The 14,594-nt window shown below is 44.1% G+C and overlaps 1 protein-coding gene across 6 annotated transcripts in view; it reads right to left on the bottom strand.

Moving 5' to 3' along the window:
- Positions 1 to 14,594, bottom strand: part of RB195_013888 (uncharacterized protein) — a gene marked incomplete at both ends in the record, with an annotated part of 23,243 nt that continues 8,649 nt past the window's right edge. For 3 of the 6 annotated variants that reach the window (XM_064203906.1, XM_064203905.1, XM_064203904.1), the window contains 5 exons: positions 1 to 21; positions 92 to 400; positions 7,476 to 7,628; positions 7,690 to 7,848; positions 7,929 to 8,030. In XM_064203906.1, coding sequence (XP_064059783.1) covers positions 1 to 21; positions 92 to 400; positions 7,476 to 7,628; positions 7,690 to 7,848; positions 7,929 to 8,030 — 744 coding nt within the window. Of the gene's footprint in view, positions 22 to 91; positions 401 to 7,475; positions 7,629 to 7,689; positions 7,849 to 7,928; positions 8,031 to 10,069; positions 10,403 to 11,311; positions 11,393 to 14,594 lie in introns of those variants that run through there. The other 3 variants (XM_064203907.1, XM_064203903.1, XM_064203902.1) reach the window with 2 other exon arrangements.

Raw genomic sequence — 14,594 nt, forward strand, 5'->3', positions numbered from 1 at the left:
TCAATTGGTGACTGGGAAATCCTAGAAAAGAGAAATTATCAAGGAATTCTTCCAGCTGTGCCATTTTCAAAAAAGACTTAAGGTTACAAACCTTAGATTTGGCCCGTTTATTGGTGCGTGGTCTTAACACTTTTGTGAATGCTTCCAACATACTTTTCTTCTTTTTATCTTTCCTGCCATGTTCTTTTCCTCTATGTTTTTTGGAAGTTTTCTTCTTCTGTGCGGGGCTTGCTTCAGTAGGACGTGTTTTGGACTGTATTTGCTGCGCAGCCGAAGGTCCAACTTCACTAACACTTTGGAAATCTGATCGGGTCAATTGCGATTTTGTCGTTTCATCTCTGTCTGGGGTAGGAGTTGTAGTTGGTGGGTCAAAGTAACCACCAACTTTTGGACAACCATTCTGGAAAATATTAAAAGGAGAATGTGAGATTTCTTTTGACCTAAAATGTGAGTTTGAATTTAAAAAAATGACAGTAGCCCGAGTAAATAATGGTGTTACAGACTACCAGCATTTTAGATAACAAGGATGAATACTCGATACATCTGTTGCTGTCTCGATCATATTAAAAAAGAAGGTAAATGTAGAATCTTCTTTCAAAATGGGACCTATGCAAAGTACGATAGAATGTAGTCGAAGGTGCGTGAAATTCGAGAATTTCATCAATTCCCATCCAAAAACAGAGGATTGCAAAATGTGCAGCGCTGACGATGTACTAGGAACAGCAGCCGCATGGAATTCTAAACGATTCACTAAAAGCCACAATCCGGTTGGAGAGTGCAAAAAAACGTCTCAAACTGATACACTTACAGAGGATAGCACACATCACACGAAGGATTGAATGGTTGTATGCTCCACTAGTACTACCACTACTACCGCTACGCTCAGATATACAAGATACAATGAATATACCAACATTATTGTGCTAAGATTAGTTTTATTCTTAAAATTCGTGTGAACGTAGATGATCATGATCACTAATCATGACCATGTATGTATGTATATATGTATGTATGTATGCAAACATGTATGTATGTGTGCAATTATCCGTAAAATTAGAGCTGTTTTTTTTGACAACCCTCTTTTATCTCAGAACTTCAGGCGAAAGATTCCACATTTTATCTTTAATCTAAATGAAATCTGAATTTAAATCTACGTTATCTTTCTAAATGCGTACGTTCTACACTTGGAGAACATTCAAAGTTCAGCTTCATACACTCTTTAGATTGCAACATAAAATGGACATAATTTGAAAGCACTACTCGAAATATGGGTTCTCCTCCGACTTGTCCCCCACAGTTATCATAGAATGATGTTTTAACACAAAATGACGTGAATGACATTATCTTACTGATAAAGATAACGTTCCATGTCACATGTAAGCTGTTCGATACTATTTAAGCAGCCGTTTGCATGCGTGTTTACATTTGCTGAAGAAGGCATGTTACCAAGCCCAAGTAAACATGCTGGGAAATAGACATACGGAGAAGTCGAGAGGTGAAACCCAACACGGCTAGTGCCCACGGGTATGATACGGTTGCGTCTCGTTTACCTTTTGCGGAATGCACACGAAGTTATTACGCGATACTACTGCACCACGGCACACCAATGCGGTTGGACCCGTGCCATCCCATTTTACTGCTCTACGATGCTACGATGCCGGCACACCAATTCGGAACCCATCGCACCCCACTTCATATATTTCTGGCGTCGGAGCAGCTGAAGCCAGGGGACCCGTCTCCCTTCCTTTTAGGAATTTCGTCACACACACATACATAGAAACACACACACATATGCAGCACACACAATTCTCGACACGTCAGACACGATGTTCAACAATGTTCAATAAAGACGACATCATACTGCATCATGATAATGCCAGGCCACATGCTGCTTTGCGGAATCGTCAAAAAATTGTAGAATTAAACTGGGAAATTCTGTCGCATCCATCATATTCGCCGGAGTTAGCACCCTCCGACTACCTCTTGTTTTTGTTTTTACAAAACTTTTTGAACGGAAAAAATTAAAAAATTAAGAAGATTTCAAACAAGCACTAGTTCAGTTCCTCGCATAAAAGGATGGAACATTTTCAAAAATTGGATATTCAATTTGCCCAACAGGTCGTTCATAATAATGGAATTATATTATCCAATAAATTTTATTGACGGTATGAAAAATTTTGTATATTGTTTCGTTCAAAAAAGGACAGAACTTTCCACTAGAGCTAATATATAGCATAATGATGTGTGTGTTGGGTGTGTGCGTGACGTAAAAATACTCTATAAAGAAAGACGTCGCATCAACGGAATCCAATCCGGGCCATGCGTCTGTGACAGGGCTACCACTCAACCACTGTCAAGAGGTGCACTAATAAACTAATTTACTACTAATTTTTGTCCAGAGCTCTAAAGCATTTCTTGCCAAAGTTCTTCCTAAGTGCATTACTATTTTCTCGCAGAATCCTAGAAGCTTAAAAATTGTGATCTATCATTCTTTTCAAGCCATTACCTTTTCGACGACTTTTTTTCCCAAATTTTACTGACGTAACCTACATTAAAAACAAATACATCCTCAAATTTGTTTGCAAGGAAAACATTTGATATTCAAGAGCATAACTTGAACACGAATAAGAATTAAATGTAAAAGTATTTGTTACATGTCTAATTTTCGCATTGAATCAAATCCGTATTTATGTATGTTTGTTTGTGTGTTGCTGTGTTGTGAAGTAGCACACATCAAAGTTTCCAGCGCTCCATATTTCTCTGTTGTTAACAAAAACTATGTAGAACACATTACAAACCGCATTCGAGCATTTTCTGCTGAGTTTAAGTTGATCTCCTGACATCACCCCACATATTCGCCAGAAAGTAGTCAGATCGGTTAGAACAGTTCCCACGATGAAAGTAATTGGTGTTGGGTACAGAAGGCAGCTAGATCCACCGGTGCCAGCAATGATGAGGTGAAGTAGAACGGTTTCTAAGGAATTGGTGCGCTATCACAAAGATAACGTGGGGCGGGTTCGTTCTACTGCCTTCTTGCCCCAAGCTGGCATGGTGGTCCAGGAAGGTCTTTTTGACGCATTGGAAGGAATTCCGCTGCGTCAAAAAGATGCGCCGGCACCAGAAAGTAGGCTGGTCGGGTAGGACGGGTCCAGCGACGCCGAAATTGACTGCTGCTACCAGAAAGCAGTGAAATGAAGTGATAGGGGTCGGTTGTGTTTCACATGAAGGTCACCTTGATCACCTTGATCACCTTGACTCCCGTTGATCTTCGATCTGGTTGAGCGGGCGCCAGTAATTCTTCCATTTGTCCCGATCGCGTGCCACAGTGGCCCAATGGTTCCTCCATTCGCGTGGGACACGAAGAGCATCATAATTTTCTTTGAAGGACTTCGTGTAAAAATCTGATAATCGGGTCGGCGCTCTTCCTGTATTGCGTTTAATATCGCGGGGAACCCAGTCGCTCACGGGTCTGGTCCAACGGTTGTCATTAAAGCGCATCACGTGTCCGGCCCACCTTATTTTACCTTCCATGGCAAACGCCGCAGCGTCTCTAATCTTCGATCGCTGACGTAGGAGAGAACTTCGAATCCCGTCCCTCACTTGCGTGAAACGGGATACTCCTAGCATCACTCTCTCAATTGCGCGTTCAATGACGCTCACCGCGTTTTCTTCCTGCTCTTCGTGTCCGAATGCCCAGGGTTCCGAAGCATGAAATGCCCAGGGTTCCGAAGCATAGGTCGAAGCAGGAAGTACGGTAGTGTTGAAGAGGTGAGCACGGAGCCGGATGTTTCTGGTCTTCTTCACACCATCCTCGGTTCTCTTGTACGCTCCCCAAGCCGCTCGTCTCCTCCTGCCCAGCTCGTGGGTCAGATCGTTCATCATGTTCAGTTCCCGACCAAGATAAACGTAGCTGGTGCATTCTGATATGTTAATGCTAGGTGTTATCATTACGATGTCATAAGCAAAGCGCAAATAGTGTAGCTACCGACCATCAACCTTCACTCCCACGTCGCTCCATACCAACTTTCGCACTGCTTTCTCGAGGTTGGCTGTGAATATTTTGGGTGAGATTGTATCACCCTGTCGGACCCCTCTCTTCATGTCAATGATGATGTTCTTGTAGAATGGCGAAATTCCGATCGCGAAGTTACTGTACAGCTCTCGAAGTACCTTTATGTACTCAGTAGGGAAACCTTGGCTTTCCAAGGCTTCCACGACCGCTTCCATGTCAACTGAGTCGAGGACCTTCTTCAAGTCGACGAAGGAGAGACAGAGCGGCATCTTGTACTTTCATGATACCTCGATGAGTTTAGAAACAGTGCAAATGTGGTCAAACGTGCTTGTTCCTTTTCGAAACCCTGCTTGCTCGCATGGCTGTTCTTCATCCAAAATTTTTTCAATCCTATTAAGGATCACTCTTGTAAAGAGTTTGTAGATGACGGACAGTGAGCAGATTGTGTGAAAGTTGCCGATGCCATGTGGATCTCCCTTTTTATACAACAACACGGTCTTGCTGGCCTTCCACTGTTTAGGAACCTTTCATGCACTGCAACCTTGCATTCCGACAGGTAACGTGTAAAAAGCCTCGCCAGTGTTGATGAGTACTGGCGGAAGGTTGTTCAGGTGTTCTGTAGGGACTGAGTGCCGTATGATTTCCTACCGACATGGTAACATGCTGTAATTCGGACGGGAGAACCTCTGGCATGACATCGTACGTTGTACTGAGCCTTTTTGAAACTAAGCTTGCTCTGGCTCCGGCTCTGGCTGTCCTTCATCTAATGCTATTTCTATCCTGTTTAGGATCACTCCTGTGAAAGATTTGTAGATGAGAGACTGTGAGCAGATAGGACCATAGTTGCGATGTCTTGTGGATCTCCCTTCTTATACAACAGCACGGTCTTGCTGGTTTTCCATTGCTTGAAAAAATTGCATTCCAACAGATAACGAAAGAAGAGCCTCTCCAATGTGTTGATGAGGACTGGTTGGCGGTCTTGTGAAAAGCTTGCAGAAGATGGATAGTAAGCAAATTGGGCAACACAGTCTCGCTGGTCTTCCACTGTTCAAGGACCTTGCATTCCGACAGAGGACGTGTAAGGAGTCTCGCTAGAGTGTTGATGAGATGAGTGTTCTTCAGATGTTCGGCTCTAATTTTGTCGGAACCGGGTGAAGTACGATTCCTCACCGACATAATGTCATGTCGGAATTCGGAAGGAAGGACCTCTGGAATGACATGTTTATCTTCCCTCAGTTGGTGAGGGGGCAGGTGAACGTGGCTGTTGAAGAGATCAGAGTAGAAGTTGTTGATGACTTTCTCCATCGTCCTTCTCGATACTGTAGTTATTCTATCTGAGATCTAGAGAGCAGTCATTTTTGCTTTACGATTGATGAATTTCGGACGGGCGTGGCGAATGCTCTTTTCCGCCACTGCAGCTTCAGCTTACCCTTTTGCTCTTCCCTCTTTGATTTTTTCTTCTATCGGCCCTAGAGACCACGGAGACAAGCGTCTCTTGGTGGTTTTGACACTCTCCGCTCTCCTCGCACAGTCGTAAAGATGTTCTACAAGCCGTTCACATTTGACGTTGTCTATGACGGTATCCTTCCAAAGGCCGACAAACAAAGCGAAGAGCTCCCAGTCGATAATGCTTCTGGGATTTCGCTTTGTGATCTTCGCGGCTTTCTCTCCTCTCCGTGTGTAAGAGAGTCTTCCTCAAGAGAAGCTCAAGATGGTCCCATCCCGTATAAAACTTTGGTACAACAGCGAGATCCCTCAGACAAAACATTGTGACGATGATGTGGCTAATTTCAGTGTGGTACCCTCCACCAGTTGACTCCCACGTCCAGCGTAGAGAGGAGGGCTTCTGGAATTGCGAGTTCCCATGGATGGTGTTAATCGTCATGATGAACTCGGAGAGCTTCTTCCCCTGGTCATCCCATTGTAGGACGTGGGTGTAAAGTTCCTCAGGCGTTCTTTTTGGGCCAACCTTGGCTTTGAAATTATTAAATTATGACCTTGTAGAAGGCATGATCTTCTCAGTAGAAATTCTCTAGGTCCATGTAGAAGGCTTCGACTTCTTCTTCTTCGTACCTTGATATCAAGAAATGTTGGAGCGACGAAGATAGTCAAAGCTGGTATTGGACCACATCTTCTCATCCGCAGAGTCCGATTCGGGTCGTAAGTTGTTCAAAAGAGTCGATGTTTATTGCCATGTTCGCGTTAACGAGGACAACCAACTGCTCCAACTTTTCTACTGTCGCATGTTTCCAAGAACAGTTCTTCTCCAGTTTCATATACGGCATTGAGAGGGTGAGGTCGACTCGTCTCGGCCAATCCGATGACGTCGTACTTAATCATGTTTGCATCATCAGATCTTCGATGGCCGCTTCCGATGCAAGCGTACGTGCGTTATAAGTACAGATCGTCATTCTAGTCCTTTTCCGTTTCGGTAGCCTATATAACTCCTGCAACCCCGTCTTTCCTGGCACTACCGTAGCAGGTTTTCCTCCGGAATCAGGGGACTCTTTTCTGTTACTGTGACATGCAAAAAGATTTTAAAACCCATGGGCAGGTTGCAAGCCTCTAGTCCTATGAGTTTTATGGAGACTTTCCGTTCTCCAGGAATGAACATGTGGAGCTTATTTGTTGGAGGCGACTCCAAACCACCTCCCTTGCACCTGCCAGTCATTTGATTGCAGGCTTTTGACCGGACCGACGTGCGGGATACAAGGATGTCTTGAGTCAATCCTGGCTCTGCAGAAACAGGGAGTCCATCCCCTGAATCGTCTCTGAGCAAGCACAAGCTCGCTTTTGGTCCGCGATTAGCCCCCTGTCCGCCACCCCGGGACGCGCCACGTAACGTCTCGACTAACCGGCTGTGATCCCTCTAGTGAGGGACATCCGTGGCACTCGAAGGTACTCCTCCATATATCCACTTCAGTATACGTCTCCGCCATCATAACTGTCTGATGTTTTCACATCATTTCACTTCACTTCATCACACCTTTCTATGTAAATTGTAGGTAAAGAAAGCGAGAAAAGCTTTAGCATTGCAGCGTTATAGAAAGAGTACAGAATATGTATGAAATGAATACAAATTTAAATGTTCTCAAAACGTAGCGTCACCTTTGGTAAGAAGTCTTCAAACGATGCTTATGTTTCCATAAAAGAGCGAGAGGGCCGTTTTAGCAACAAAAACATTATTTACTTCGTGGCAGATATTTATATAAAGTGTTCCTGCTTTAAATTTTGCATTGACCGCTGCAGGCAAGCGAAGCGAGGAGGAGACAACAAACTTGACTTTAAATTATCTCATATGAAATTTATGAATAATGCTTTAGAGGACTACAGTTGTTTTGAAATCATTTTTCTTCTAGAGCTATACCTCTACAGGGTGACACGTGAAGAGCGTCTTCCGATGTACTTAAGAATGAAGAATTGCAACTAGTTACTTCTATTTCCTCAAAGAAGTGCCACAAACCTTGAAATTTTCCAAAGGAGCGGAGACAAGCTGAGTAGGCTTCACATCTCCCGTCAATTTGACGTCTACCTTCTGCATCGCTTCTTTATCAGCGTCAGTAGGAGTAGGATATTCATCTGTACATGGACTGACCAATGGATCTGATATGATGCGCTGAAAATATCTACTATGTCAGTATGTGTCGAAATTCTGCTATAACTATTAACTAACGTACTTCATCGCCTTTGTGTTGGTCACCATCAAGACAATTATCTCTCCGGACGAAAAATCGTTGTTCCCGTGCTATAACTTCCTTAGGGGCGATCCATTCTTTCGAATCCTCAGTGGGAAACTCATCGCTCACAGGTGTTACAATTGGATCCGATATGGACTTCTACAAAACCTACCCACTTTCCTTATTTCTTTCTGAGACAGCTCTGCGTTAAAACCTAAGATTTTACACGAAGCAATTACCTTAACAGCCACGCCTTTGGATGCCACGTTCGTAGTAGTTGCAACTTTTTGTTCCAAAGGAGTTAGTTCTTTCTTCACAACGCCAGACGGTCCAACGCATGTCTGAAATGCAAGCTTTTGTTGCTTTGTGCCACCAAGTCTTGCTTTTGTGAACACTCAACTTTGACAACAGTGAAGTTTTGTCAACATTATCAAACAAATGGAACTATCTAGTCTGCTACTTCGATCTACACCTGGTCACCATGACTTAAGCTACAGCAACTTCAACATCACCGATCTATCGGTAAGTGCATCTGCTTCTCATTGAGAGGGTGTAATCAACATTATGATATTATGACCATACTGATTCACCTATATACTGTTTGCATCGTAGTAGTTCGAATGTTCTTTTGTCTTGAAAACTCGGCATATTCTGTCTGTGTTTTGTTATAGTGTGCCTGCGAGGTTTTTAGATGGAACCTTCTTTTGCCTGACGTTTTGGCTTTTTCGCCGTCTTCAGGGGCCTAATAGAGGATGACTGGAGCAATGCTACGTTTATCCCGTCAAGTGCCACACTATCCTGGGTCAATTAGGTCAGTGCTTCGATAATCGTTCAGAGCAGTGAAAACAGAAACCCATCTACACTGAAAACGGTCTTACGTTTCGCTCCAGCGGATGTGGCGCGGCTGGTTACACGCACTTGTCACTCAGTGTACCAGCGAATGAGTATTACTGCGTGTAAATCACCAGCGAGGATATAGATGATCTGATCTAAACACAGAATATCAGGCGGTTATAGGTCACAGAGCGGTACAAGTGGCAAGAACTCATTCGTTATCAACAAGCATTCATTCGTATTATTCCTTTTAAGAATCCAAAACGCCTCCAACGTCTTCCTTGCCGATATTTCTTTTTCGTGAGCCAGTATAACGCATTTCACATCTTAATCGTTTCCGTTGTGGGCCTCATGTCTGTGTCTTCCTAGTGGTGTTATCAAACTTTTTCGTCGTTTTCCTGCCATGTGTACATTAATCCTCAGTCCAACATTCCTACCGGTCTCCCCAATGTAAGTTGCATTGCATATCAAGCACTCAATCTCATATATTACCCCCCATTTTTGCGCAGTCGCCTGTTTTTCCGTAAGGACAAATAACACATCTTTCACAGATGCAGTATCTATCATATAGTCTGTTTCTAACAAGCTGGCTTTTGATGTTTGCATTTACTAAGATATTTACCAAGATCACGTCATTTTGTAATTGTGCCGCTGTTCAGCCCAGCTGGATAATGCTGGGCTGAACAGCGGCACTGACACTGTCAGAAATAAAAGGAAGACGAAGAGAAATTTTGCTTTCGCGCTGAACATTGCTATTTACAGTGCGGGTTCTTCGGCAATGCGGACGTACTGTATGGCCATTAGCACATGTAATCTTCAGGACTAGTCTTCGTGATTCGTGTCGTTCTTGGTTGCCAGTGCATATTTCACTAGCGGTTTTGAACATATTACGAATCACTGCGCGTTTTAGTGCAGTCGGATGTGCAGATTTGGCGTGCAATATGATGTTCTTGCAACTTTCTTTGCGATACCACTTTACTCTAATAATGCCGCTGGAAGTACTTACTTGGGTGTTGAGGTAAGGAAGCCATCCTTCTTTTGGGGTTTCTCGTGTGAGTCTTATATATTGCGATTGTTAGTTGAGTATTCGGAAACACTCGTCCATTTGGGACTGTGTTGATGTTATGATGCAACAGTCGTCAATATATCTGCAATTCATTATTGGTCTACGCGAAAGCACTGGTTTTTCGATTCTGCTCATGAAGCAGATCGCCAGTGCTGGGGCTAATCGTTGACCCATTGCTGGCCCTCTCAGTTGCCTGAAATAATTTCCTGACCACCTGAAGATATTACAATTCAGGCATTCCTTGATAGGTGTTATTATGAGAGATTTACTTAGTCCATATGTTTCCAAGTTGTTATCATATAAATCTATCATCTCAGAGAGAGCTTGCAGCGCCTCACTGTTTTTTACATTCCTGTAGAGTGAGGTTACATCAAAGGACTCTATTACGCAGTTGCCCTCAACTCTCGCATTGCGTAATCGCTCATGGAAATGGTGCGTGTTCGACAAATGAGATGGTATTTTAGGCTAAATTTGACTCACGATTTTATTAAGGAACCACGAAATTCGATCCGTTGGTTCTCCCACACAAATTATTATTGGTCGAATTTTGAATGTTGCCGCTGATGTTGAGTTGGTCTCATCGCGTTTCGGCTTATGCGTTTTGATGAGGCTATAGAACACAGGGCAGGTCGGTTTGTCAAGCTTTAGGCGGCTTACAAGTCGTTCATCTAGACCCACAGATTTTCCCATATACATCCATACATGATTCAAGCGTTTGCACTGCACAATGAATTCTTTCTCTGTTACGCGGCGATAGATCGTTTCACCTTGCAAGTGAAGATTTGTTATTTTCCGATCAAGAGCCTGTGACATGACGACGACGGCGCAAAAATGGGGTAATATATGAGATAGAGTGCTTGATATGCAATGCAACTAACATTGGGGAGACCGGTAGGAATGTTGGAGTGAGGATTAAGGTACACATGGCAGGAAAACGACGAAAAAGTTTGATAACACCACTAGGAAGGCACAGACATGAAGCCCACAACGGAAACGATTAAGATGTGAAATGCGTTATACTGGCTCACGAAACAGAAATATCGGCAAGAAAGACGTTGGAGGCGTTTTGGATTATTAAAAGAAACCCTTCAATGAATAATAGGAATGAATGCTTGTCGATAACGAATGAGTTCTTGCCACTTGTACAGCTCTGTGACCTATAACCGCCTGATATTCTGTGTGTAGATCAAATAATCTATGTCGTCGGTGGTGATCTACACGCAGTAATACTCATTCGCTGGCACACTGAGTGACAAGTGCGTGCAACCAGCCGCGCCACATCCGCTGGAGCGAAACGTAAGACCATTTTCAATGTAGATGGGTTTCTGTTTTCACTATCCTGAACGATTATCGAAACCGTGACCCAGGGTAGTGACCCGTGGCACGTGACGGGATAAACGTAGCATTACTCCAGTCATCCTATATTAGGCCTCTGAAGACGGCGAAAAAGCCGAAACGTCAGGCAAATAAAGGTTCCATCTAAAAACCTCGTAGGCACACTATAACAGAACACTGTTTGCACCTTTTTTTTTACAAAGTCCTAAGAAAACTTACACAACAACTGGAAAAGAGTCATTTTCAGTAAACATTACCGACAACGGCTATCGCAGCCATTGATATAATATCATAACTAGAGTAAACAATTACTTCGAGAAACTTGCTGATATACATGCAGTTTTGATGTGATTACCTGCCGTCATCAAATCAATCAAAAACTTAGACCTAGTGCCCTCTCAACATCACGATAAGCATTGCTCTGGTCGTAGCAGTCTGCTCCATATTAATGCTAGCCTGGAGTTGATTCTGAATGAATTTATTTTCTGAAAAGGGATATATTCTATTCTCAGAGACATAAAACAGTGCACGGATCTCCCTCACTAGAAGGATCACGGTCGCGAAACTACGCAGCGCGTCCTCAGGTGGCAGATAGGGGGCTAATCCCTAACCAAGAGCGACCTTGTGTTCCCCCTGAGACGCCGGTGGATTCGGCAAAAGGAAGAACGGGCAGACTATTTGTGCTGCGCCAGGACTGACTCAAGACATCCTTGTATCCCGCGCGTCGGTCCCTTCAAAAACCTGCAATCAAGTGACTGGGAAGTGAAAAGGAAGCGGTTTGGAGTTGCCTTCAACAAATACGCTCTACTTGTCCACTCCGAGAGAACGCAACGTTCTCCCAAAACTTATGGGACTAGAAGCCTGCAACCCGTTAAATTGGTACTTGACTCTGAGAGGATGGAAACACTGAATTGAAAAATCGGCTAGCCCCCGCAAGTCATCGTATAGTCCAGTTACACGTTCGTAATCATCAAACGATTCTGAAGTGAAGTGGACGTGGTGGGGCCTCCCAAGCGGATTGATTGACTAACAGCAGAGACTTTATCCTTTACCCTTTACCTTACAGTAATAAGAAAGAGACTTCTGATTTTTGAAGAAAGCCTGGTATGGTAGCGCCAGAAAAGACGGGGTTAAAGGAGTCATATAGGCTACCGAAACGAAAAAGGACTAGGATGTATATTATATCAAGAATATTAAGTACGAAGTCTTGGGACTGACCGAGACAAGACGACGTCACCCTCTCAACGCCGTATATGAAACTAGCGAAAAAGTTTTCTTAGGAGCATGCGACAGTAGAGAAGTTGGAGCAGTTGGTTGTCCTCGTTAAAGCGAATATAGCAATAAACATAGATTCTTCCGAACAACTTATGACTCGAATAGGAGTTACGGATGAGAAGATGTGGTTCAACGCCAACTTTGACTATCTTCGTCGCTTACGCTCCAACATGAAGCGACGAAGAAATGGAAGTCGAAGCTTACCATATGGACCTTGAGAAGTTTTTTAGAGAAGATCATACCTTCTACAAGGTCATAATTACTGATTTCAACGCTAAAATTAGCTCCAGAAAAACGCCTGAGCTTCACATCAGAACCCACGGCCTTCAATGGAATGAGCAGGGAGAGAGGCTTTCCGAGTTCAACATTACGATTAACACCATCCATGGGAACTCGCAAGAAGCCTTCTTTTCTACGCTGGACGTGGGATTCACCCGGATGAGAGAACCATGCTGAAATTGGCCACATCATCTCCGTAAAAGGTTTTGCCTGATGTCGCTGTTGTGCAAGGGTTTATACGGGATCAGACCACCGCTTCCCTTGAGGATGGTTTTCGTTTACCCGGAGAGAAATGACTATTAATTGACTGGGATCTTTTCGCTACACTATCGACCAAGAATACGATCGGTGAGAAAAGCTCAGAGTTCTAAAACCACCAAGAGACGTCTGCCTCCGGAAACTCTAGAGTTGATACGTCAGCGTAAAGGTGCATGGGCTGCAGGCAACCAAGAAATCACGTCCGAGCTCGCAAGGCTTTGCAAAGAGGCGATAAAAGAAGACCTTGAAGCAAGAAGAACAGAAATGTTGGCCGAAGCAGAGACGGTACGGAGCATTCGCTACTACGCTAGCATTCGGAAATTCGAATTCGAGAATTCGCCAATCGTAAAACAAAAGTGACTGCTCACCGGATCCCAGATGGAACAACTGTGGCATCTAGAAGGAGAATGGAGAAAATCATTTACGGCTTCTACGCTGATCTCTTCGACAGGCACGTACATACGAGAGCTATCATGTCGGTAAGAAAGCGAACGGCACACAGTCTCGACAGAATCTCGGAATCTCGGCGGAGCATCTGAAGACACTCATCTCATTAACACTCTGGCGAGACTCCTTACACGCCATCTGTCGGAATGCAAGGTCGCTGAACAGTGGAAGAACAGCGAGACCGTGTTGCCCAATGTGCTTACTATCCATCATCTACAAACTCTTCACAAGAACGATCCTTAAAAGGATTGAAAGTGTTGAAGAAAAAATGAGGGACAGGGGAGCAAGCAGGGTTTCGAAAAGGATTCAGCACGATTGACCACATTTACACTCTTTCGAAATTCATCGAGGTATCGCGAGAGTACAAGATGCCGCTATTTCTCACTTTTTTCGACCTAAAGAAGGCCTCTGACTCAATTGAAATGGAAGCCTTGGACAACCATGGTGTCCCTACTCACTACATAAAGGTACTTCGAGAGTTGTACAGTAACTTCACGACCCAAATTTTGCCATTCTACAAGGATATAAGTATGGAATGGGACGAAACGGGAGTGAGGGTTGATAGTCGGCAACTACACCGTTTACGCTTTGCTGATTACATCGTTCTGATAACATCTAGCATCAGCCAAGCGGAACGAATGCTGACCGAATTCGACCAAACATGTGGATGCATCGGCCTTCAGCTGAACCTTCAAAGGACGATGTTCATGCGCAACGGATGGGTCTCAGACGCCGCATTCACGCTCAACGGAACGAACATATCCGAATGCACCAGCTACACTTATTAGGGGTGCGGGAAATAGACATGAAGAACGACCTGACTCCAGAGCTGAGCACGAAGAAACGAGCGGCTTGGGGAGCGCATAAAAGCATTGAGGATGTAGTGAAAAAGATTAGGAGCGTCCGGCTCCCTGCTCACCTTTTGAACACGACAATACTTCCTGTTTTGATCTGATTTAAAAATCTGGGCCCTTCGCAAGCAGGAAGAAAATGCGGTGGCGGTCACTGAACGCTTAACCGAAATAGTGATTCTAGGAGTATCCCGCTCAACGGAAGTGAGGGACGGGATTCGAAGTTCTTTTCAACGATCAGCGATCGAAGATTAGAGATACCGCCGTGTTTGCTAAGGAAAGCAAAATAAAGAGTGTCGGACACGTGATGCGCCTCGAAAGAAAGGAAAGAGGAGCCGTGAGCGATTGGGCAATATTAAGCGCACTACAGGAAGACCTCCAACCCGATGGTCAGACTTCTTCAGATAGACTTGAAAGAAAATTCGATGCTCTTCGTGTCCCACGCGGAAGGAAAACCCATTGGGCGACTCTAGCACGCGATCGGGACAAATGGAAGGATTACTGGCGCCCGCTCGAGTAGTTAGAAGAACAACAGCAGTCAAGGTGACCAAGGTGATAAA

This window comes from Necator americanus, chromosome V (assembly GCF_031761385.1).
Source record: "Necator americanus strain Aroian chromosome V, whole genome shotgun sequence".
Classification (NCBI taxonomy): Eukaryota; Metazoa; Nematoda; class Chromadorea; order Rhabditida; family Ancylostomatidae; genus Necator; species Necator americanus.